This window comes from Heterocephalus glaber, unplaced genomic scaffold (genome assembly GCF_053883595.1).
Source record: "Heterocephalus glaber isolate CG9 unplaced genomic scaffold, H.glaber_assembly_v1.0 deba00001472, whole genome shotgun sequence".
In the NCBI taxonomy this organism is placed as follows: Eukaryota; Metazoa; Chordata; class Mammalia; order Rodentia; family Bathyergidae; genus Heterocephalus; species Heterocephalus glaber.
Window position 1 is genome coordinate 901,649 of NW_028258315.1, and position 21,902 is coordinate 923,550.

The following is a 21,902-nucleotide window of genomic DNA, read 5'->3' on the forward strand; positions in this document are numbered from 1 at the left end:
GATGGTTGGATTGAAGTATAATAATAATGACACATAATTAAATTTAATATTATTGACATTAATACTTAAATAAATTAAAATATATAAACTATATTTGTAAATACTCAAGTGGACACCTTTGGATGCCCGGTATGTTTACCTATGTAAATAGACAGACTCAAGACTTGCTGGACCGGGGATTTAGCTCAGTGGTTTTGCTGCCTGCTGCGCAAGCACAAGGACATGAGTTCGATCCCTGGTACCAAAAAAAAAAAAAGACCTACTGCCAATGACCCAGACACAACACATGAATTACATTCACACTTGATAAAATGGACATGGCCGTGTCTAATACGTCTTCATAATCCAATACATCGTAGATTATAATGCACATACTTAAAGCACTCGTGTGAAATAAAAGTTTCCTGAATTTTTGTGCCTGCAATTTTTTGCCACTTTTGCATGGACCATCGTTCCTGGGTGTCATCACTTTTGTTGTCACTCCTGTCTCATAAATCTTCGATTAACACTTGATTTAATGGAAATGTTGCGAAGCCCAGCCTGCAAGAGGTAGTGACTTGGGTGAAGAATTAGTGGGATAAAAACCACTATGAAGGCTGGGGATTTGGCTCAGTGGTTTTGCTGCCTGCTGTGCAAACACAAGGACCTGAGTTCGATCCCCAGTACCAAAAAACAAAAACAAACAAACAAAACCCACTATGAAAGTGCATTGGCTTCTTGCACAAGAAGTACTCCAGTCTGTTGCTGGGTACGAGAGATTGGGCTCGACAGGAAATGGAGTCACAAGAAATTCAGGCCAGAATTCGGGGTTTGGAGAGTTATGACAATGTTCCGGAAGATGACATGACTGTATTTGAATAATGCAGAATTTTATATATGAAAAAATAAGACATCCCCTGAAAATAAACCCTATTCCATCTTCTGGATCAAAAATTAATATAAGACCCAGGCTTATTTTTGGGTAAATGCAGTACACAGATTTTCAAAGGACTGATCTCATAGAAGGAGAGTACAGCGGCGGTCACCAGAGGTCGCTGGCTAGTGTGGGTCCTCCTTCAGTGAGCATGGAAATTAACACTGAGGCAACACCAGGGATTTACAGCCAAGCTTTAATTGGAAAGTTACAGAGAATAAGAAGGGACTTTGGCTTGAGGGGGAGAAAAGTCAAGGATGAGATGGTCCCTTGACAAAGGAGAGTGAGAGCAAACAGAGGGAGGACTTCAGCTCCTGACAAAGGAAGCCAGGCTGGCCTGTCCGAAGAGGAGCAGCCCGCCACAGAGGGGTGCTGAGCAGGCCAGGGCCTGCTGATCACTGCCTCGGTCTGGTTTGCAGCTCCAGTGAAATCCTTCTCACTGTGGGGACAGCTTGGTCTCTGTGAGGTGGCTGTGTCTTCCGGGGCTGTCTCCACTCTGAGGAGGCTCTGCTGGAATCCATGGTGACAGCAGGTTCAGGCAAAGACTGGAGATGTTTAGGCCTCTGCTCCAGGGGCTGGCGCTGGTGGTGAATCTCTCAGTATCTTGCTTTGGAGTCCTCCTGGAGGGCGTGAGACAGGTTCTGAAAGTTCAGGGCTAATTAACCTCACTTCTCCAGGTTTAGACAGGCACTGCCTAATGACTAACTCATTAGAGCTGAGTGGGAACCTGACCAAAGCCTTGAGTAATAAAGGAGACAGTTACAGAGCGAAGCAAGGAAGCCAAGCTCTACCTTGTGTGCAGCTCCTCTGGACAGCTGCAGGCCCAGTGGAGGCCACTGTTTGTTGCTGTTGTTGATTTTTAGTAAAAGCGGCGTTCAAATCCCCGACTGCTTCAGAAGAAGACACGAATCACCCTTGCAGTGATGGATGGCCTAATAGCTGGGAGTTTGCTATCATTTGTCCTTTAGTGATGGTCCCCACCAGATCTCTCATCCAGTTTATTCTTGGAGACACTGTGGTGGAGGCATCTTGATTTTAATGATGCACCTGATTTTTGAGATCCATAAATTTGTTTTTGGAATGTGAAAGGGGGCAGGCCGTACTTCTAACGGGTCCCAGGACTGCACCTGCCCTTTGTTCCCAGGCATCTCCACCTCTGTCTCAACCTGACCAGGGTGGTTATGGTGAAGCTTGGAACAGGTTGGTCAGGGATTACAACACAAGGTTAGGCCTTAAGCAGAGATTCAGGGGATGCACTGTGCAACTTGGGGACTGTAATTAACGACACACTGTGTTCTTGAAAAACTGCTAGGTGTAAAGTGTTCTTACTGCAAAAATGGTAACTCGTGAATTAATGCATGTTAGATTTAGTCATCCCACAGTGTATATGTACTTCAAAAGAATATATTGCACATGGCACATACAAATAATTTTGTCCATTTAAAACATAAATTAGAATGGGGTATGGTGGCACATGCCTATAATCCTAGCACTGTAGGAGGCTGAGGCAGCAGGGTCACAAGCTCAAGTCCAGCCTGGGCAACTTAGTTAAGGAGACCCAGTTTCAAAATGAAAATAAGCAAATAAATAAAAAGGGCTGGGGAGGTGCCTCAGTGTGAAGGCCGTGAGTCCAGCCCCCAGCACTTCAGAAACCAATGAGAGGAAGGCAGATGGAAGGAAAGGCTGCGACGCCTTGCAGGCAGTCCCAGCCCAGAACCGCCCTCGGGCCTCCCTCCTACCAGGAAGCCGAGATTGCAGACCGGGCCCAGCAGATAATCCCGGATAATCCCACCTTCAAATCCTTATCTTAATCTCACTGCAAATTCTTCGCCACATAAGATAACATTTCCAAGGCCAGGGATCAACGCGGGATGTCGGTGGGGGCCGTTACCCACCCACTGCAGACAGGGAGGCCCGGGGTGGCAGGAGAACACGCTTGCGTGCCAGCCCCAGCTTCACATGTCATGTGGCTGCAAATCTGGGGAAGTAGTTACTTCTTCTCTGTACTGATGTGGTCACTTACGGAATGGAGAGAACATTAAACTTGCGGTTATTCCAGTGATGAGATGAGAAAGCGGGCCTGGCGCGCAGCGAGGAGGGACCCGCGCCTTCTGACCCCGTCCTGCCACCCGCGCTTTACCCTTCCTCCTTCCCCACTTCTCCTCTCCTCCCATCCTACCTCTTGGGCCAACTGCCCCAACTCCACCTGCTCCTGTGAACTTCTGCGTATCCAGCCATGGCCCAGGGACCTGCAGTCGTGGCCGAGAAAGGCTGGGAGCTGCGGGCCCCCGGGCCAGAGCCTGGCATCGACCCTGGGCAGCGAGAGGCGGCGAGCAGTCGGGCTTCCCGCCTCCTCCCGGGGCCCCAGCTCGACCTGGCCGCGAGGACACCGGCCAGTCCGCCCTCCACGCTGTGCCCCTTCCTTCCCACAGCTGAGCTGCGGAGGCTGAAACGCCTGGGCCTACAACTCCAGGGGTTGCGAGCCACGGCTCCCGCGTGCTGGTCTCGCAGTGAGAACCGGGAGACCGAGGGGACGCACAAGGCCGGCGGGGCGGGGCGGGGCGGGGCCGGGGAGGGGCGGGTCCGAGCGGAACCCGTCCCGATTGGCCGGCGCTCGCCCGCGGGGCTCTTAAGGGCAGCGCCCGCCCGGCCCTTGCGCACTCCGAGCTTAGCCATGCGCCCTGTTTTCTCCGCCGCAGGCCTCGGCCTCCTCCCGCTGTTCCTGCTGGGCCTCGCGCAGGAGATGAAGGTGGGTGTCGCCGGCTCCAGCTAGGGCCCCCGGAAGGATGCGACCGCCTGCGCGCCCTTCTTCGCGCCCTGCTGCCTGGCTGTCCACGACAGAGACTCTCCTGCCTCAGCGGACTGGCCTACCCATCCCCTGTGCCTCCCGCTGGGCCTGGCTGGGCGGGAGAGGGCTGCTGAGGGCGCAGCCGGACGCAGCGGGCTTCAGCCCTAAAACCAGGAGGGGCGCTCGGAGGGCAGCGGCAGAACGATTCCGCGGCGTTTCCCTGCAGCAGCCGGCGGCGGGTGCTGGAGTCAGGCGAGAGGCTGCCGGCGAGGCCCAGCCGTCCCAGGGAGCTTCCCAGCTGATGCTTCCAAGTCCTTCACCCAACACATTGCGCGGGAGGGTGGATCGGGGCGCGCTGGGAAGCGGCCTCCTGTCCTCGTGGTGTCCTGGTAACAGAGCTCACGGGAGGCGACGCGGCCCGCCCCCCACTCTGCCCCAGGCCGAGCCTTCCCCGGGTGGGACAGGCTCTCTGGGCTGTGAGCCTGGGAGGCCCGCTTTAAAGTACTGAGCGGCTCTGACTTCTCCATGCCGCTGGGAACCTGGGAACCGGCCCTCACCAGATGACAAATCTTAGCCCCTGGGCCCCAGTCCTGCCTGCCTTTCTCTCCTCGTGCTCAGAAGTGAAAGGTTTTACCCTTCTGTGCCTTCTATTGGATAGTCCCCAGTTCACGAGCCGTCCGTCCGGCTGTTTCTCCCAGTGTAGGAGTGAGAGAAGAGAGCATCTAGGACCAGCTGTGCAGGGCCCTTTGGAGGGATGGGGCAGGAGCAAGCTGGGGCCTGGCCTTGGGGAGACGAATCCGTGTTAAGGACGTGGAGACCAGGAATTTGAGAAACTGCAGTAATCTAAGAATATTGGGAAGGAATAGGATGGCTAGGGTGGGGTGCAGGCCTGGGGAGGGCAGGCAACATCTAGGTGGATGCAGACGACTCCCACCACCCTCGAGGTGTGGGGTGTGTTAGGAAATGCTTGTCCTGCCACACACGTAAGACTGCATGCAAATCAGAAGACATAAAGTCTGTGGCATCAGCTCTAACTAAAACTTTTCTTTGAAAAGGTCCCTTCGATCCTTAGAATTTCTTTCTTTTTTTGGTATCAGGAATCGAACTCAGATCTTGCACTCTCAAGGCAGGAGGCAGCACCACTGAGCTAAATCCCCAGCCCTAGAATTTCAAGATATTATACGAAGAGTCCTTGAGTGTTTCAAAAGCTCTTCAGCGTTTGGAATTACTATGTGTCTGGTCCCCTCATTATAGCTGCTTTTGTTCTGTTCCAGACGGATTGCAACAAAGCTGTGCCAGGCACCATTTATGAGTACGGAGCCCTGACCCTCACCGGCGAGGAATATGTCCAGTTCACGAAGTACTCGGGCAAGCATGTCCTCTTCGTCAACGTGGCCACCTATTGTGGCCTGACCGCCCAGTACCCTGGTAGGAGCACAGGCCTGACTCTTTAGGAACCAGGACAACCAGATACCATACAGTTCCAGGAGGTTTTACCAAAGTGTCCATGGAGTGAGTGAGCAGTGATGTAAGCAGTGACATGACACTGTCACCCTAAATCTTGCTGCTGCTCTTCTTATGATTCTGGAATTGTCGCCAGATTGAGAACGAAATCTTCCCAAAGATTTGGTCAAAGGCCACTAGGAAACATTCCCACCCCCCAGCTGAACAGGTTGAATATGCTGCTCAATACCATTAGGAAGATGTACACTGTAGGGAACCACGGGGCATCTTGGAAAGTGCTGGAAAGGAGTCACTAGAGTCTGAGCTTGCACTGGGCAATTTGGGGAGGGGATCAAGGAATTGAGGCTTTGCTTTGGGTTATGTTGTAGTCAGGGTTTGCAAGGGAATAGATTTAATACAGGACACATAATTTACAGTATTTTATAGTATTCACCCAAAAAGTCAAATGCAGAGAGGTGTGCAAGAGATCTGACAACATGCCACAGACCTGAAGAGTCCAGGCGAGGGCCTGGATCCCAAGGCAGTGTCCCACATAAGTTCAGCTGAAGGTCTAGAGCCCAAGGCAGTGTCCTCCATGAGTCCAGACAGAGGACTGGCTTCTGCATGAAAATCAACAGCCCATGAGCTTCCCCTCCAGTTCTCTTTTTATGCCCTTGGCAACAATCCTCAGGTGGGCCTTCCGTGCCAGGAACCACAATGACTCAGTTCAGCTGGGCGTTCCAGGTCGACCATTAGTCCAGCACAGGTTAGCTGCTGTCAGGAGCTAAAGAAATGGGGGTGATCATGTGATTGGGCATCACAGCAAGTCATATCTATGAGGCAGGGATGCACAGCAGGGCTATAGCTGTAACTGCTGAAGAGGCATCAGTCACTCGCATTGGCAAGGGCAGCGCTTGGTCATTGTGATGCAGACAATGCGAGTATTTTCACATGAATGTTATGTTCATGTTTTTCTGTATTCAGAACAAATTACAGAGTGGTCTTGTTTTAGCCTGGGTTGATCATGGTGGCATCTTGTGTGACACTGATGTCCCAGCAAAGTCTAGACAGCCACGTGGGAGCTTCCTGAGAGTGGTGGAGAGCTGCTTGAGTTTGTGGCCTGGGATTCCTGAGTGATGGAGATTTGGTGTCCTGCTGAGAGGGCTGACAAGAGGGAGTCCAACACTGCAGCCAGACATGGGGAAGGAGGCGACCATGTCCATCTTGTTTACTTTTTCCTTAAATTTTTTTTTCTCTTTTGGATCAACCAATCCACCAACTAAGGCAGTAGCATTTAAGTCCAGCTTCTTTCCCGAGTACATGGGACTCCCCTCAGGACCACTGTCTCTGTCTGATGTAGGTGGCTCTGGAAGGTGGGGTGCAGCCATGTAGGACACCATAGGCAAAGCTAGAGCCTGTTGCACGAGAGTCTGGGGCCTTGTGCTGTGGTTTTCTGCTCTGCCCGCTTGATCCCCATGGTCCCCGGTGGACACACATGCTGCATGGGTGAATCTCATGGTCCTCCCTGCATGAGGCTGGGCTTCTGACCCTGGCTACCTCCATTCTCTGCCCTCAGAACTGAATGCACTGCAGGAGGAGCTGCGAAGTTTGGGTGTTGTTGTATTGGGCTTTCCTTGTAACCAGTTTGGAAGACAGGAACCAGGAAAGAACTCGGAGATCCTCTCTGGGCTCAAGTGAGTGCCTGTGTGGGACCCTAGAGACCCTCATTCTGGAAACTGCTAGGGTGGGCGAAGAACATCACCCTGCCCATTGACAGTGCTCAAACAATCTCTCTCCCTTTGGTTCTCTGATGGTCAGAGTAGGGGAAGATCTAATGAAAAGAAGTGCAGGGGGCAGGAGAGAATACAGGAAATGGAAATGAATCCGAAGCCCATGCTCAAAATATCGCCTTCCAGTTTTCTTAGAAGTCCTTGTTGGGTCCGTGACACCCACTGCCTGAAGCCCTGCTTCCCAGAGTGCTCCTTCCTCACCTTCCCTGCCTACGCTCCTCCGTCTCCAGTCTCCTTTGGTTGGTGGCCATTTCCGTCCCTCCTTGTTCTAATCTGGGTCCTCTTGGGAACACTGTGGTCCATTGCAGATATGTGCGTCCAGGTGGTGGCTTTGTCCCCAATTTCCAGCTCTTTGAGAAAGGGGATGTGAATGGAGAAAACGAACAGAAGATCTTCACCTTTCTGAAGGTGGGTGAACGTAGCCTGGTGCAGTGGCGATGCCTGAAAGCTGGGGCTCCTGTCTGGGGCTGGCACAGACTTCTTAGAGAGAGATTCTCAGGTTTGAGGATCATGGCAGCATCCATTGTCGAGGTTTTGCTTTAAGAGGAAGCATATGATACACAACAGCTCTGTCGTATACTAACCGCCCCTACTCGATGGTAACGATCCAGTCAGCCGACACATTTATTCCATCTCTAACATGTGCTGGGATTGTGCTAGACAATGTTAGTGTGGCTGCTTCCTGCAGGAGCTCACACGGGATCAGGAGACTCGCAGACATGGTATGGTAGAGGGCCGTGTGCGAGGGCACTGAGGGTTAGAACCGAGGAACACCAGGACCGGAGGACCCGGGGCCCTTAGCCCACCTGTCTCCGAGTGCTGGTCCGCAGAACAAAGCTGGGCCTGGGTGATATTTGCACCCATCCACAGCAAACTGAAAAAAGAAAAGAAAAAGATGAGATGGACAAATACCAATTTATTAAATGTAGACCATAACTTACTCTAACAAATTACTGTTAGGTTATACCATATAAATTACCTTTTTGTGGCTCAAAAATAGTGATATCATTAATTTTAGAGTTACAACCACTATTGAAAAACCCTTTAGTTTTTGAATTTGTAGTTATAATAAATTTTTAATTTTTCTTATTGTCAAAATGAACATTCATCATTCTACATTTCTTTTCAGAAAATAGCTCTTGAGCTTTTTACTGGCCTACAAGGCTCCAGACTCTAGGAACTATTATTTTAGCCCAACCCAGCATTTTTTTTATTTCAAGCCATCACTTTCCACCCAAGGATGCTGACGGTGCAGAAAGGATATGACTTGCCCAGGGTTAGGGGATGTTCTTTACTGAAGCACCATGCAGAGACTGATGGAGGAGAGAGGCAGAGGTGCTTTCTGTTCACGGTTGCACGTTCTGCCCCGGGCGGGCTGGCGTCGGTGCTCTGGTGATGGATGGTTCAGTGAAAAGTCTGCCGTGACGGGGGGCCTTCCGTAATTAACGTGTCAGCATAGAGTGGTGAGCGGACCGTTGCCGGGGGAGAAGACTGCACCACACAGACTCGGAAGCAAACTCATCTCCATTTTTCCCTTCTGTCCTCCAGAACTCCTGCCCTCCAACCTCTGAACTTTTGGGGTCACCAGGGCTGCTCTTCTGGGAGCCCATGAAGGTCCACGACATCCGCTGGAACTTCGAGAAGTTCCTGGTGGGGCCGGACGGAATCCCTGTCATGCGCTGGTTCCACAAGGCTCCAGTCAGCACGGTGAAGTCCGACATCCTCGAGTACCTGAAGCGGCTCCACGCCCAGTAGGGAGGGCAGCCACGGCGGAAGCGGCCCTCCTGCCTCCCCACGCGAGCACAAGTCTAAGCAAGGCCACCTTTGCTCCCCATGCTTCCTGCCAGTCCATATCACCAGAGCCTCTGCATGTGCGAGCCGCCGACCGGACACATGTAGGCGTGTGTGTGTGTGTGTGTGTGTGTGTGTGTGTGTGTGTGTGTGTGTTGGAGGATCGAGGGAACAAAACACCTACGCAAACCTGATCCCGAGGTACCGAGTTTCTCCCAATCACCTTTTAGGGTAATGCAGACCCCCCAGTATGTCTGAAGAAGCAAGCCTGGAAGTTGTGCGGGTGAACCTCCCCGGACCCGAGCGGAAGGGAGGCAGGGCCCGGCTCTCTGGGGCCTGCCCAGCGCCCCCCGCGGCAGGGCCCTGAGCAGAGCGCAGAGGCCCCTCCTCGGAGGGAGGGCGGCCTGACGGCCCGGCCCGGGGCTCCGGACCCTAGGTGCATTCGGGTCTCGGCCGGCAGGGAAGTCCCTCCATTCCGAATGCCGGCGTTCTCACCGCCTGAGTCCCCGCTCCGAGCCAGTTCCTGCCACCGGCTCTCAGTCGAAGGAAACTTCTACAGCAAGGGGCTCCACACCCGTGCCCGGCACCCGCCCTGCCAGTCAGAGCTCCCCCTTCATGAGGTCTCTGCTCCCTCACCTCGCCCTGCTCTTCTGTATTTTGCTTTCCCCCACAGCGCTCTAGAACTTTCCTTGTCACATCCAAAAGCAGCAGGGTTACCGGTAGCAACAACAAAAAGCATAACAAAAACTTCTCCTGTTTAGAGGTCAGCCCGGGCCATTTATAATCCAGTCTTCCAGGACAGACTCAGATTTCAGAAAATCGGACACTAAGAAGACTGGGTGAGGGAGTAAAGCAGCTATTTTTCCCGTAACAAATTGTTTTGACACAGGCGCTTGCACTTTGAGCTTGGCACGTGCGGTGGGGTGTACCCGACAGCAGCGCCTCACGTTGCGGGCTCGCGTCCTGCTGTCTGCCGAACAGACATGAAGACCACAGACCGCACCAGAAAGTTCCTAAGTGCCAGGCACACGAGACATAGAACGTACTTAGATGTTTCGTTTCCTTGAAGTCAGAATCTAGTAAGGAAGAATGGGTTTTAGAAATCTGGCCGCCGCGGCCCGAAACCAGGCTCGAGACCCCACGAGTCCGCCCCGCCGTCGCGGGTGGCGAGAGGAGTTTGACTTGGAGCCCCTTCTCCATCCTGACCGGTCCCCGGGAGGCTCCAGCTCTGCTAACGGAGGAGGCGCCCCCGGGGACGGGCGGGGACGTGGGCAGGAGCTGCCTGGTGGGAGCCGCCCGGGTCCGGGGGCTGGAGGGAGCTCGAGGGCGCGGGTTCTGAGGGCGGCCGCGACCCCGGGTGCTGCGAACTGCCGGTTTCACCCAGTCGAATGCACGGGACAGGCCCTTTCCTTCCGCGCCAGCACCGTGAGGCCGGGCGTAGCTGTCCTGGTTCCGCCGGCGGGCCCTTCTGGGTTCCCGTTGTTTTGTGTTGGGCCCTTCTGGTCTTCCCACTGATCTCCCCAGATTTACAACAGGACTATGCTCACCGCTAGATTCATTACAACTTGCTCGGGCTCTTTTTGAAAAAAAAAATAGATTGGTGGGGTGATAATTCAAATGCAAAATCCTGCCAAAGCATAATGCACCGAACTGCTTCGATCAATTTTCACATTCTTTTTGCATTAAAATGTTTGTAAACAGCCAGAATGTGCTCAGTTTAAAGCACCAAGACCTGTATGACCCGCCTAGACCCCAACAATCCCCAGCTATAACTGATTCCATAAACAGGCAATTCATGCTCCACTGCTAGCTACAGAGGGACATCAGCCTCCACGAAGTCTGCCGGGCTGGGCCAGGGAAACGCTCCAACGCTGACCTGCACCCGGGCCCCGTGTTTGCCATCTTGAAAAGGACACTGCCCATGCTAATCCTCTTAAGGAAAGAATTGGAAGACCCTACTCACGATAATTAACCGGAAGCTAAAACACCTGCCCTGAGTACCCCAGACAGGACGGCATCCTGAGAAACCGTGGGAGACTGCACCACACATCCACGGAAACCCAACTGCATCCCGGGGTCTCCAGGACTCCTTTGCGTCTCCCATTCGTCCATCCAATAGTTCAACACACATTCACTGCCTATCTCTTATGTGCCAGGCATATTTCCAAAGGCAGGAGACACAGCAGGGAGCAAAGCTAGCAAAAACCACTGTTGTAGTGAACCTTACTTTACAATAAATAAATAAAAGAAGAAAGAAAGGAATGTGTGCAATAAGTAAATTTACCAGATCCTGATGAACTCTGTGAAGAAAAATAAAGCAAGGAAAGAGTAAAGGGAGCATACAGGGCGGGTCAGGGCAGTCAGAACGCATCCCCTCATTGGTTGGATAAATTCGATGGTGAATGCTTTTAAAATTTTTAAATCTTAATGAAAAATGGCATGACTACTATCTTACTCTACAAACCCTAAGTAGCAAGGCAGAGCAATTAGAAAGGTGTCCTTTCTACTGGGACCTCCTCTCTCCCTTTGGGGGCCCTGGCTGCCCCCCAGCACCCTGCACCAGCCTCAGCTGCCTTCCTGCTGGCCAAGGCGCCTTGGGCTTGCCGCCTTAGCTCCAGGGCACCGCTCCCCACACTGAAGGAGGCTTTGGCAGGCCTTGAGGAGTAAGCACACCAACACCCAACACCAAGGAGGAGTCTGGCACGTTAGTCAGCAGTTCAGGGGCTGTGGTTTCTATCTCTACTCTCACGTCTGACATAGTTGTGTGGGGCCAATGGCCAGACCCTCGTACAGCACCCTGAGGTAAGACTTTGAAGTTGCAGATGGAGGGTGGAAGCATCGTGTGACTTGGGACAGGTGCTGACACCCTAGTGCACAGAGCCTGTGACTGTGACTTCATTTAGAAATAAGCTCTTGGCGGGGGTACTCGGGTTTTCATGAAAGTCACACTGGGTCAGGGTGGCCATAATCCAGGGCTGTTTTTATGAGAGTAAAGAGAGGGAAATTGGAACACAGACACAGGAAGAGGACATGTGACAGAGGAGGTCGAGGGTGCTATTACTGACCGCAAACCAAGGAATTGCTACTGCTAAACACAAACCACAGGAGGCTGGTGCTTTGGACCAAACTATGCAGGGCTCTAACAAAGCAGGTACGAATCAAACAGGAGTTGTTAGTGCTAAAGTTCCACATCACCACGCTGAAACTGAGTGGTTTATTTGACCTTCGGAGTCAGGAAGAATATAGAACCAACAGCCAAATCCCAAAACAGGCCAGTTCCAAAGGGCGTGACAATGAAGTTCGCTCTGCATTAGTCCTCACACAAAAGAATAAACCAAAGTAACCCGATGCTAACTAACCAACCACCTTCCCATTGTTCTTGCTCCCTGTTCCTAACTTGCAGGGAAAGGAACTGAATGCCAATCCACTTCCTTGTTTTCATCTCTACTTTCTTTAAGCCCTTTTCTGTCTGCAAAGCCAACCTCTGCTGCTCAGCCCTCTGGGAAACTTCATTTTCCCCGAGCCAGGTATTGGTGGGAGAGTCAGGCAGGAGGCTGGCAGCTCTTCAGGAAATGTGCAGGTTTTGTGGTCACAGCTTCCTTAGCCTCTGGGCTGGGAAGGCCGGAGGTCAGTGATGATCCCGAGAAGTTTGTCCCTTCCTCAGATCCTCACTGGGGAGTTGCACCAGGCCCAGAGAGTTCTGTGGGAAGGAGAAGAGAGCAGCTCAGGGGTCTCCTGTTCACCAGCGCCCAGCCTAAGGAGCTCTCCCCTGGGGCCTGGAGAGGCTCACACCGCTGGCTGGCTAGCAATCAGTTAAATCAGCTGGGGATAGCCCTGCAGGGCAAGGCCCGTGTCCCAGGAAACTAGGACAGGGGTCAAGAGCAGGTTTTTCTCAGCAAGAAGACAGAAATTCACTTGGATACAAAGTCATTCTCGGGTGCAGGTGCGGGGCTGCATGGGCCTCTAGAACACGTCTCTCTGTGCAGCTTGCAAAGCACAGCATTTCCTAGAACTCAGGATTTCTCGTGGGGTTTTTGGAAAGTCCTGAAACATTCAAGTTCTTAACCAGGCAGCTTTTCCCCTTTGTTGTCTTCTAGTCCTAACTTTGTCCAACAAGAACAAGTTCTTCTTGGTATCTGCAGCTTCCACCACCTGAAGGTAACAGCGTCCTCAGGGTAGAGCGAAGGGTTCCTGAGCCTCCGCCCTGCATCCCGGGAGGAAGGAAGAACAGCTGCATCCACTGAGATGGAGATTCCGGCCTGGCCCAGTCAGGCCCAGCTCAGTGGCACCAGGGTAGGTGGCAGGGCGGTTGTCCCTCCACACAGGGCAAGACTCCCGGCCCAGGGGACTCGGTTAGTCACCTCCATGTCCTTTCTTTTGTTGTTGTTGTTTTGCTTTGCTTTGTTTTTGAGATAGGGTCTCACTATGTAGTTCAGACTGGTCTTGAACTCACAGCAATCCTCCTACCCAGCCTCCCAAGTGCTGGGATTACAGGTGTGCACCAGCATGCCCAGCTGTCCATGTCCTTCCTGGTGAGCCTCTTGCACCCTCTCATCCTATGGCGAGGGGTGTCCACGGGATGTTCGGACACCCCATCCAGGTGGCCTGGGGTGGGCCTGGCTGGAGACACTCCTGTGTGTTTCTCTGGCTGCAGCGACGTGGGCAGGGCCCGCTGTGCAGTTCCCGGGAGAGTCCATCGACGCCCTGTTCGTGTCAGAGCAGGGTCGTGGTGCCAGCGTCTCTGGCCTTCGGTGCTGGACAGGTAGGACTGCAGGGACTGTTCTCCAGGGGGCTTCTCTTGGGGATGTCATCTGGCGGCACCCGAGCAGTGAGCGAGCGGGATTACCCGGTCCGGTCCGAATTGGGATCCTCTTGGTGCCCTGCAGCCGGCCGAGGTCAGCTTTCTCCAACTCCAGCCTAGTGGCACGGCTCTGCGTCCCCGGGGGGCCTGGGACTCCAGATTTCAACCCCAGGAGCCCGGCCAGTGCTGCACCATGCACCAAGGGACAGAAGATGGTTGCTTTACATCCCTAAACCTGTGCAGTTTTCTAGAGCAGCAATACGCGCGGCGCAGGAAGATGTGTGTTACCAGGTACAGATTACGCAGCCGCGAAGAAGGGCTCACTGGAGACATTTGTAAGAAATGGATGCGCCTTGAGACCACAACATTAAGTGAAATAAATCAGACACATGGCTTCTCTTGTATGAGAAACCCAAGGTATTAAATTAAAGAGCAAAGTAAAAGCTAAGAAATAGGAAACTGGAAGTCGGACCTTTCACAGTTGGGAAGGGAACCAAGAACTGCAGGGAGGAGGAGCGGAGAGGAGGCGACATACAGAGGCTGCGATGTGTCCGGTACATGCACTCCCGCCACACCAGAGTACAAATACTGGGAGCGCAAACGCGCACTAATGACAAAAGCTTAAGCAAAACCCCCCAACCCCTTGCTCGCGAGGAAGCAGCGCTGGACGCATTAGCACAGCTGTTGGGGTCCACAGCCTCTTTCCTATCATAGCTGCCCTGCAATCCAGTTTTTCGACTGGTGGCAAAAGCCTCACTGCCTTCTCTGAGGCTCAAACTCAGGACCTTCAGATTATGAGGCTGACGCGCTGCCTGCTGCGCTAAGAAGGCGCTGGCTCTGCGGGTTGCTCATTAAAATTGTTGGTTTTAACGCGTCCAGGCTCGCGCGGGCTGACTGGGCGGCCGACCGGGGCGCACCAGAGAGGCGCGCTCGCCCGCGTCCGCAGGACTCCACCCTGACTGAGCCCGGCGCGCGGACAGTCGCCTCGGCCCCCACTCCCGGCGGGGGCACCGGACTCGGCTTCCACCCGCCCCGCCCGCGTGGGCGCGGCTTCCCGGCCACAGGCTCGGGCGCCGTCGCCAACCTGGACGCCTGGACGGCGGCGGCCCCGGCGCTGCAGCCGAGCGAGGTACGGAGAGCGAGGCCAGGAGCGCAGAGCGGCTGCGGAGCAGGCCTCCGACCGGGCGGAAATGAGCCGCCTGCGGGAATGAAGAGGTTTCCGCCCGCCGCCCTGCGGTAGGAGGAGCGCGGGGGGCTTTCCGTGGACTCAGGCGCTCACTGGTCCAAACGTCCTCGCCTGCAGGCTGTGGGAGCGGCTCACAGGATCGTTTAGGACGCTCGACGTCGACAGCACTTGCCGAGATCACGAGTGACCCGACAGCGGCCGCGCACCTCGCACGGTGCGGCCCGTGCGGGCCTGTAGGAGTTCGTTAGGAATCGGGGAGGGCCTTAGCTGCGCACACGGAGGACGCGGCCACGAGCTCACTGCGTCCCGCACAACCCTGAGGCGGCGCCCAGCGCGCCTACGCAGGTAGCGTGGCCGAGCGGTCTAAGGCGCTGGATTAAGGCTCCAGTCTCTTCGGGGGCGTGGGTTCGAATCCCACCGCTGCCAAGCCTATTGCAGGTTGACACAAACTGGGAGCAGGACTCTCGAAAGCCTGCAGCAGGAACTCCAGAACGGCCCCATCTTATAATAAATAGGTGAAAGACAGCTGTGGTCTTTAAAGGGAACCTTTCTTTAAAGTTGTATCCAAGGGGACATTTTTAAAATGTTTTCCACAGAAATAGGTGGAACACACGGCTCGAAGTCAGCACGGTGAATCCACTCAGCGGTCCGCGGTCCACACGGCTCGGCCGAGAGCTTCCTGGCAGCGCAGTTGCTGAATCAAATCCTGCGCGTGAGGGCTTCAGCCCCCTTCTGAGCGGCGACTCCCTCCCCCTCCCGCTGTGCCAGAAGTGTGCTTCCTCAGCACCCTGCCCGGCGCAGAGCACCGTAACAGGGACAGTTATATCCCACTGCGGCCCAGAGACTGGCGGAAGTTCTTTGCATTGTCACAGCACACGCTCGGCAATGCACGAGAAAACCCGCATCAGTCTCCGTTTACAGAGCAGAAAATGAGCTGCGATCGCCCCTTGGATTGAAGGTGGAGGAACAGATGTCAGTGCCTGCGGCGGGCTGAAAATGCCCCTTCCTCCAGGCACCTACATTCCGGCTCTGGCTCCCGGAACCGTGAATATTACCGTACGTGGCAAAGCAAAAGAAAGCTAAACTGGAGCCGGACCCCGAGGTGGGACTGCTGGACCTGAACCTCGCGGGAAGCGTCGGTCAGAGGCGCAGCCTGGCTCACCCAGCCCCGCCGGGCAGGACAGGGTCCAGGCCTCAGGCACAGCCCTCTCCGCGGGGGTGGAGGCCAGCGCCGGGATTCTGGACTTCCGGCCTCTAAAATATGAGTAAACATATTTCTTTTGCTTTAAGACAGCAATTTTGTGGCAGTTTTTTATAGAAGCCCCAGGACGGTAATGCAACATCTTTAAGGACTCCTAGAAACTACACCAGCAACTGTTTTCAGTTGTTTTGTTCTAATCTGTCAATCTGATAGATTAAAAATACTGTTTTACTGCAGCTCTACGGTTTCATTTGTTTCATTCTACAGTTTCTCTCATTCAGAGCGACATTAACCATCTCTGTGTTTTACAGCCGTTTCTTCCCATTTCTCGCAGTGTCCACCTCACCTGCACATCTTCCCTGTGAGTTCTCCTCTCTGGACGAGGGGGCTTGTATGTATTAGGAGAATCCACCTTCCCAACTATGAATTACAAATGCGCTCCAGCTCCTCCACCTGGTGTTTTTTTTTTTCTCTTTCCGCACACACTTTTCGAGGGGATGGGAGTAAACCCAGGCAGATTTTTTTTTTCAATGCAGTGAATTACATCCAACTACCATTTTGTGTGAAAAAAAAATACTTTTCTATACAAAGCTTCTGTGTTGACATTTCTGGTAATTATAGACACAGGTTTCCATTCTTTACCTTCAGAGTTTGTGCCCACTTGGAATTTATTTTAGTATCATAGGTGGCCTGCTGAGCTATGCTTTTATTTCCCTGGAAGAGGTCCAGTTAGCCCAGCGCCGAGTTTTGGGCAATGCATCTGTCTACCGACTGGAAACGTTACCTTCCTCAGACCGGCAGATCTCCACCCGCATCTTCCCCACATTTGAACTTTGTTTTGTGGCAGTGACTACAAATGGAGCCTTCAACATTAATTTTCCAGTTCCTGGCGTCCCCGTCGGGCCTCAGCATCGCTCCTGGTCTCCGTGGTAAAATCCAGAGGTCATTCACCGAAGTCTGCCATTGGTCCGAAGTTCAGGTTTGATAATGTAGCATCTGTAGTGTTTACAGTTCCGTTTATAAAGCAGCCGTTATTGGCTTCAAATAGATTACCAAACCGTATGAATGTTCTTGTAACACGTGCTTATTTCATCAGTCTCTGAAAGTTCGCAGTCCCTGCCTGTAACCAGTTTGGATCTCACCATGACATCGGAGGCACGGGCCGTAGACCCGCCTGGGCTGTGAGCTCTCGGGACGGACGTCTCCTCCTCCCCGGGTGGCACGGAAGGAGAGGTCGCCCTCGGCTCTGCAATCACCTGCGCGAAGAATGCATTTGGGGCTCGAGGCTGAGAATCCAGAGGACCCTGGACGTTGCCTGTCCTCGGCCCTACACGTGTTCCCTTCTTTCCCAGCCCGGAGACCCAGGTAACCGGACCGGTGGCCGGGCGCACCCCGGGGCAGCAGGGTCGGAGACCCGGGGCCTCCGCAAGGCCAGGCGGGCAGGAAGCGTGTTCAGGAGGCGGCGCCGCGTTGGCAGGCGGTGGCGGCCTCGGCTCCTACAGCCCAGCGCTCCGGGCTCCTGAACCTGGCACCGAGCACGGAGCACCGAGCACCGGGCACAGGGGACCGAGCACCGGGCTCCCGCGGAGCCGCTCCGGGCCCTGGAGACGGCGCGGCCCGAGCGGCGCCAGAGGAAGCATCGGCGCCCTTCCGCAGTTCCTGGGGCAGGCTCCGTGGCTTAGCTGGTTAAAGCGCCTGTCTTGTAAACAGGAGATCCTGGGTTCGAGTCCCAGCGGGGCCTGTGCTTTTTCTTTCCGCTCACCTGGCCCCAGCGAGCAGTCAGGGCCGTCGCACGGGACGCTCGGCCCCGGACAGGCGCGGGCTCCAAGCCGAGGACGCAGTCTGCAGCCCGCTCACCCGGACCCGCGCCCACTGGCCCGGCGGCTCCCACCTCGCACCGCAGTGAGCGCGAGGCCGGCAGGCCCTTCGGGTTCGGGTTGTGATGGACCCTGCGGGAGGAGCACAGCAGCGGGGTGAGGGCCGCTTTCCCCTCAGGTCTCCGCGCTGCGTGGGGAGTAAGAGGCAGTTTTCTCACACGCCCTCAGCCCGAGGCTGTGCGAGTCCGCGAGCGGGGAGCCCCGACGTGGAAGGCGATCGCGCTGCCGCGTCGTCACTTTACTGCATAGAAAGAAACACAAATGTGCTGCGCAACACGAATCTCCTCGCGAGCCGCGCCGCCCCTCGGGACCCAGGGCGCCGCCCGTGGGGCTCCTCGCGGACGCGGACGCAGTTACCCGGGGCGAGAGGGGAGCAGTTGCTGGGAGGCGGAAGAGAACAGGTTTACCGAGGAAGCCTTGCCTGACAGGAAGGAAGCAGCACGAAGGTGTCCAGCGGCTCCACCAGGGCAGGCGCTGCCCGGGGTCGGCAGGCCCGGCAGAGGCCGCGGGGAGCCGGTGCCCCTCGCGCCCCCTGCCCCTGCGGCGTCGGCTACTCGCCGGTGAGCGCCCGGGCCGCGCTCCGGGGCAGCTGCTGCCGCAGGGCGGGCGGGCTCTGCAGGCAGCGCGAGCCTCTCCCGCCCCAGAGTCGGTGAGCCGGTGCTGATGGACATTTGGTCCCTGTCCACCATCAGGGCCCCCCCTCACCTTCACCTTCTTTTCTCCACCCACCACCCACTCTTGCATCCACCAACTTCCTCCTGAGCCCCAACTTTGGCTGGCTCCGGCCTCCCTCTCTGACCTTTCCCACGCTGAGAAGTGCCTGGGACCTCACACTCCAGCCCCTGTACACTGCACCAGGAAATCCCAGCGCTCACCCACTCCTGTAGGCTCAGCGTCTGCATCCTACTTTCCTCCTCCACCAAAGACAAGACACACACGTGCGCCATTGCTGTGGCTTTTCTTCAGTTTCTCTGTGCTCCAGACCCGACCTGAAATGCAGCTGGCGCCGCCATCATTCCTCATAAAGACCCTGAATGGATTTCCTAGGCTGACTGCCCTCACTTGGGCAAAATGTCCCTCTTTCTCTCACATTTAACAGTGGGGTGAGAAAGGTGGCATTTAAAATGGTAAATTAAGAGGCGTACATGGTGGCACATGCTGATAATCCCAGTACTCAGGAGGCTGAAGCAGGAGGATTGCCACAAGTTCCAGGCCAGCTTGGGCTACATAGTGAGTTCAAGGCCAGCCTAAATTACGTAGTGAGGTCTTGTCTCTAAATAAATAAGTAAATAATAAAGTGGTAAATTGTGACAAGATTCTCTTTTTTTTCCCTTAAATTCTTTTATTGGTCCATTGTAGGTATACAACACAATTACATTTCTCATTGGGAATTGTACCTTTACATAATGCATCTTGGTTCTTATTTTTTCCCCATTCCTAGCCCTCCCTTCACCCCCTCCACCCTTCCCTATTTACAAAGACTTTATTTCCATTTTGTCCATTTCTCAGCATTTTTCCTTTCTCTTCTTTCCTTTCCCCTGCCCCTCCCACTACCCCTACCCCTTTGGACCTTTTCTTCCTATTTTACATTATCGATTATTCATTCTAATCATTGGTACATTTTAGGTATACAATATAATGACATTCATCATTGGAAATTTGCACCTTTATATAATCTCTCTTGGTTCTTATTTTTCACCCTTGCCCAGCCCTCCCTTCAACCCCTCCATTCCTCCCTATTTACAAAGATTTTGTTCCTATTTTTCCATTTTCTCATATTAATCCCATTCCCTTCTTTCCTTTCCCCTACCCCTCCCACTTCCTTCCCCTTTGCCACTTTTCTTCCTATTTCACATTATCTATTATACATTTTAGTCCTTATTTACACTTTCAGTTTCTCACACCAGAGAAGCTATTCGGTATTTACACATGTGTGTCCTATTTATTTACCTTAAGAGTATCACCTCAATGTGCATCCATTTAGCTATAAATGTCTCTAATTTCTCATTTTTTATGGCTGAGTAGTACTCCATTTTATAAAAAAACCCCACATTTTCTTTATCCAGTCTCCAGTTCATGGGCATTTGGGCTGTTTCCAAGTTTTAGCTATCACAAACTGTGCTGCTATGAACATGGGTGCACATATATGGCTGTGGTATGATTCTTTTAATTCTTTGGGGAAGATCCTCAGCAGTGGAATAGCGGGGTCAAATGGGACTTCCAGTCCTAGTTCTTTGAGGTATCTCCATACTGATTTCCACAGTGCTTGCACCAGTCTACACTCCCACCAGCAATGGAGCAGGGTTCCTCTTTCCCCACAGCCCCACCAGCATTTGTTATTGGTTGATTTCATGATAGCAGCCATTCTTTCTGGAGTGAGGTGGAATCTCGGCATTGTTTTCATTTGCATCTCTCCAATGACTAGTGATGTTGAACATTTTTTCATGTATTTATTTGCTATTTCTACTTCTTTGTCTGAGAAATGTCTGTTCATTTCAGAGGCCCATTTTTGGATTGGGTCTTTAAATTTGGGAGGTCTGACCTTTTTAAGTTCCTTATAGATTCGGGATAGTAGACCTTTGTCTGAGGAAAAGCAGGTGAAGACTTTTTCCCACATTGTGGGTTGTCTCTTCACACTGCTGGTGGTTTCTCTTGCTGTGCAGAAGCTTTTTAATAAGAAGAGATCCCACTTGTTGATTGTTTGAGCTAGTTCACAGGCAACTGAGGTTTTGTTCATAAAATCTTTTCCTACACTGATGTCTTCAAGGGTTCTACCTAACCTCTGTTCCAACTGGTTCAGAGTTTCTATTTTAATATTTAGATCTTTAATCCATTTTGATTTTAGTTTAGTGCATGGTGAGAGATATAGGTCTAGTTTTAATCTTTGACAAGTTGAAACGCAATTTTTCCAGCACCATTTATTAAAGAGGCTATCTTTCCTCCAGTGAGGGTGTTTGGCTCCTTTATTAAAGATGAGATGGCTGAGTTGTCTGGCGTTGTTTCTGCATCTTCTAATCTGTTCCACTGGTCCTCAGGTCTGTTTCTTTGCCAGTACCATGCTGTTTTTATCACAGTAGCTTTTTAGTAAAGTTTCAAGTCAGGGGTTGTGATACCCTCTGCCATGTCTCTGTTACCTAGAATTGCTTTTGCTATTCTGGGTCTCTTCTTGTTCCAAATGAATTTTTGGATTGTTTTCTCAAGGTCCATGAAGTATGCTGCTGGAATCTCAATTGGAATTGCATTGAATCTATGTAGCAGTTTTGGAAGTACGGCCATTTTCACTACATTAATCCTTCCTACCTAGGAACAGGGGATGTCTGTCCATTTTCTGATATCATCTTCCATCTCTCTTTTCAGAGTGCCATAGTTTTCAGAGAAGAGGTCTTTGATTTCTTTCGTTATGTTGATTCCTAGGTATTTCAGTTTTTTGGATGCTATTGTGAAAGGAATTATTTGCCCTATTTCTCTCTCAGTGAGTCTGTCATTCATGTAGAGGAAAGCTATTGATTTTTGTGTGTTGACCTTGTAACCAGCTACTTGCCTGAATTTGGTTATTAAGTCTAGAAGACTTTTGGTGGAGTTCTTGGGGTCTTCTATATAGAGTATCATGTCATCTCCAAATAATGACAATTTGACTTCTTCATTTCCTATCTTTATTCCTTTTATTTCTTTCTCTTGTCTAATTGCCATGGCTAATGTTTCCAAAACTATATTGAACAAGAGTGGTGATAGTGGACATCCTTGTCTTGTTCCTGATTTTAGTGTGAAGGATTTCAGTTTTTGACCATTTAGTATGATGTTGGCTGTTGGTTTCTCATAGATGGCTTTTATCAGTTTGAGGTAGAGACCATCTATTCCAATTTTTTGTAGGGTTTTTATCATAAATGCATGTTGGATTTTGTGACAAGATTCTTGAAATCACCCAAAGACTGGACAAACCTCCAGTGGCCTTCATGAGCAGACTTACTGAGGCCATTTTAAAATACAGAAATCTAAGTATCAATACAGAGTCAGGAAAATGATAGTTACACACACTTTATTTCCCATCTACAACATCAGATATTAAGAAAAGTTCTAGCTGGGCATGGTGGTCCACGATTGTAATCCCAGCA

General features: G+C 52.5%; 1 protein-coding gene, 1 long non-coding RNA gene and 3 other non-coding genes across 5 annotated transcripts; 3 read left to right on the forward strand and 2 right to left on the reverse strand.

Annotated features, from left to right (window-relative positions):
- Positions 1 to 1,091: 1,091 nt before the first annotated feature.
- LOC147826141 (uncharacterized) lies at positions 1,092 to 3,443 on the reverse strand. The gene is made up of 2 exons (XR_015439071.1): positions 3,093 to 3,443; positions 1,092 to 1,533 (listed from the first exon to the last, which is right to left on the reverse strand). It is a non-coding gene; the product is annotated as an uncharacterized LOC147826141 (long non-coding RNA).
- Positions 3,444 to 3,574: 131 nt separating this feature from the next.
- LOC101698217 (glutathione peroxidase 6) lies at positions 3,575 to 11,070 on the forward strand. The gene is made up of 5 exons (XM_013073201.3): positions 3,575 to 3,662; positions 4,976 to 5,129; positions 6,721 to 6,838; positions 7,243 to 7,342; positions 8,483 to 11,070. Exons 1-5 carry the CDS (start codon positions 3,588 to 3,590, stop codon positions 8,687 to 8,689), a joined length of 654 nt encoding a protein of 217 aa, XP_012928655.2. The 5' UTR covers positions 3,575 to 3,587; the 3' UTR covers positions 8,690 to 11,070.
- A 3,213-nt stretch (positions 11,071 to 14,283) lies between these two features.
- Positions 14,284 to 14,356, reverse strand: Trnam-cau (transfer RNA methionine (anticodon CAU)). The gene has a single exon. It is a non-coding gene; the product is annotated as a tRNA-Met (tRNA).
- Positions 14,357 to 15,056: 700 nt separating this feature from the next.
- On the forward strand, positions 15,057 to 15,138 carry Trnal-aag (transfer RNA leucine (anticodon AAG)). The gene has a single exon. It is a non-coding gene; the product is annotated as a tRNA-Leu (tRNA).
- Positions 15,139 to 17,580: 2,442 nt separating this feature from the next.
- Trnat-ugu (transfer RNA threonine (anticodon UGU)) lies at positions 17,581 to 17,654 on the forward strand. Its single transcript has one exon. It is a non-coding gene; the product is annotated as a tRNA-Thr (tRNA).
- Positions 17,655 to 21,902: the final 4,248 nt, after the last annotated feature.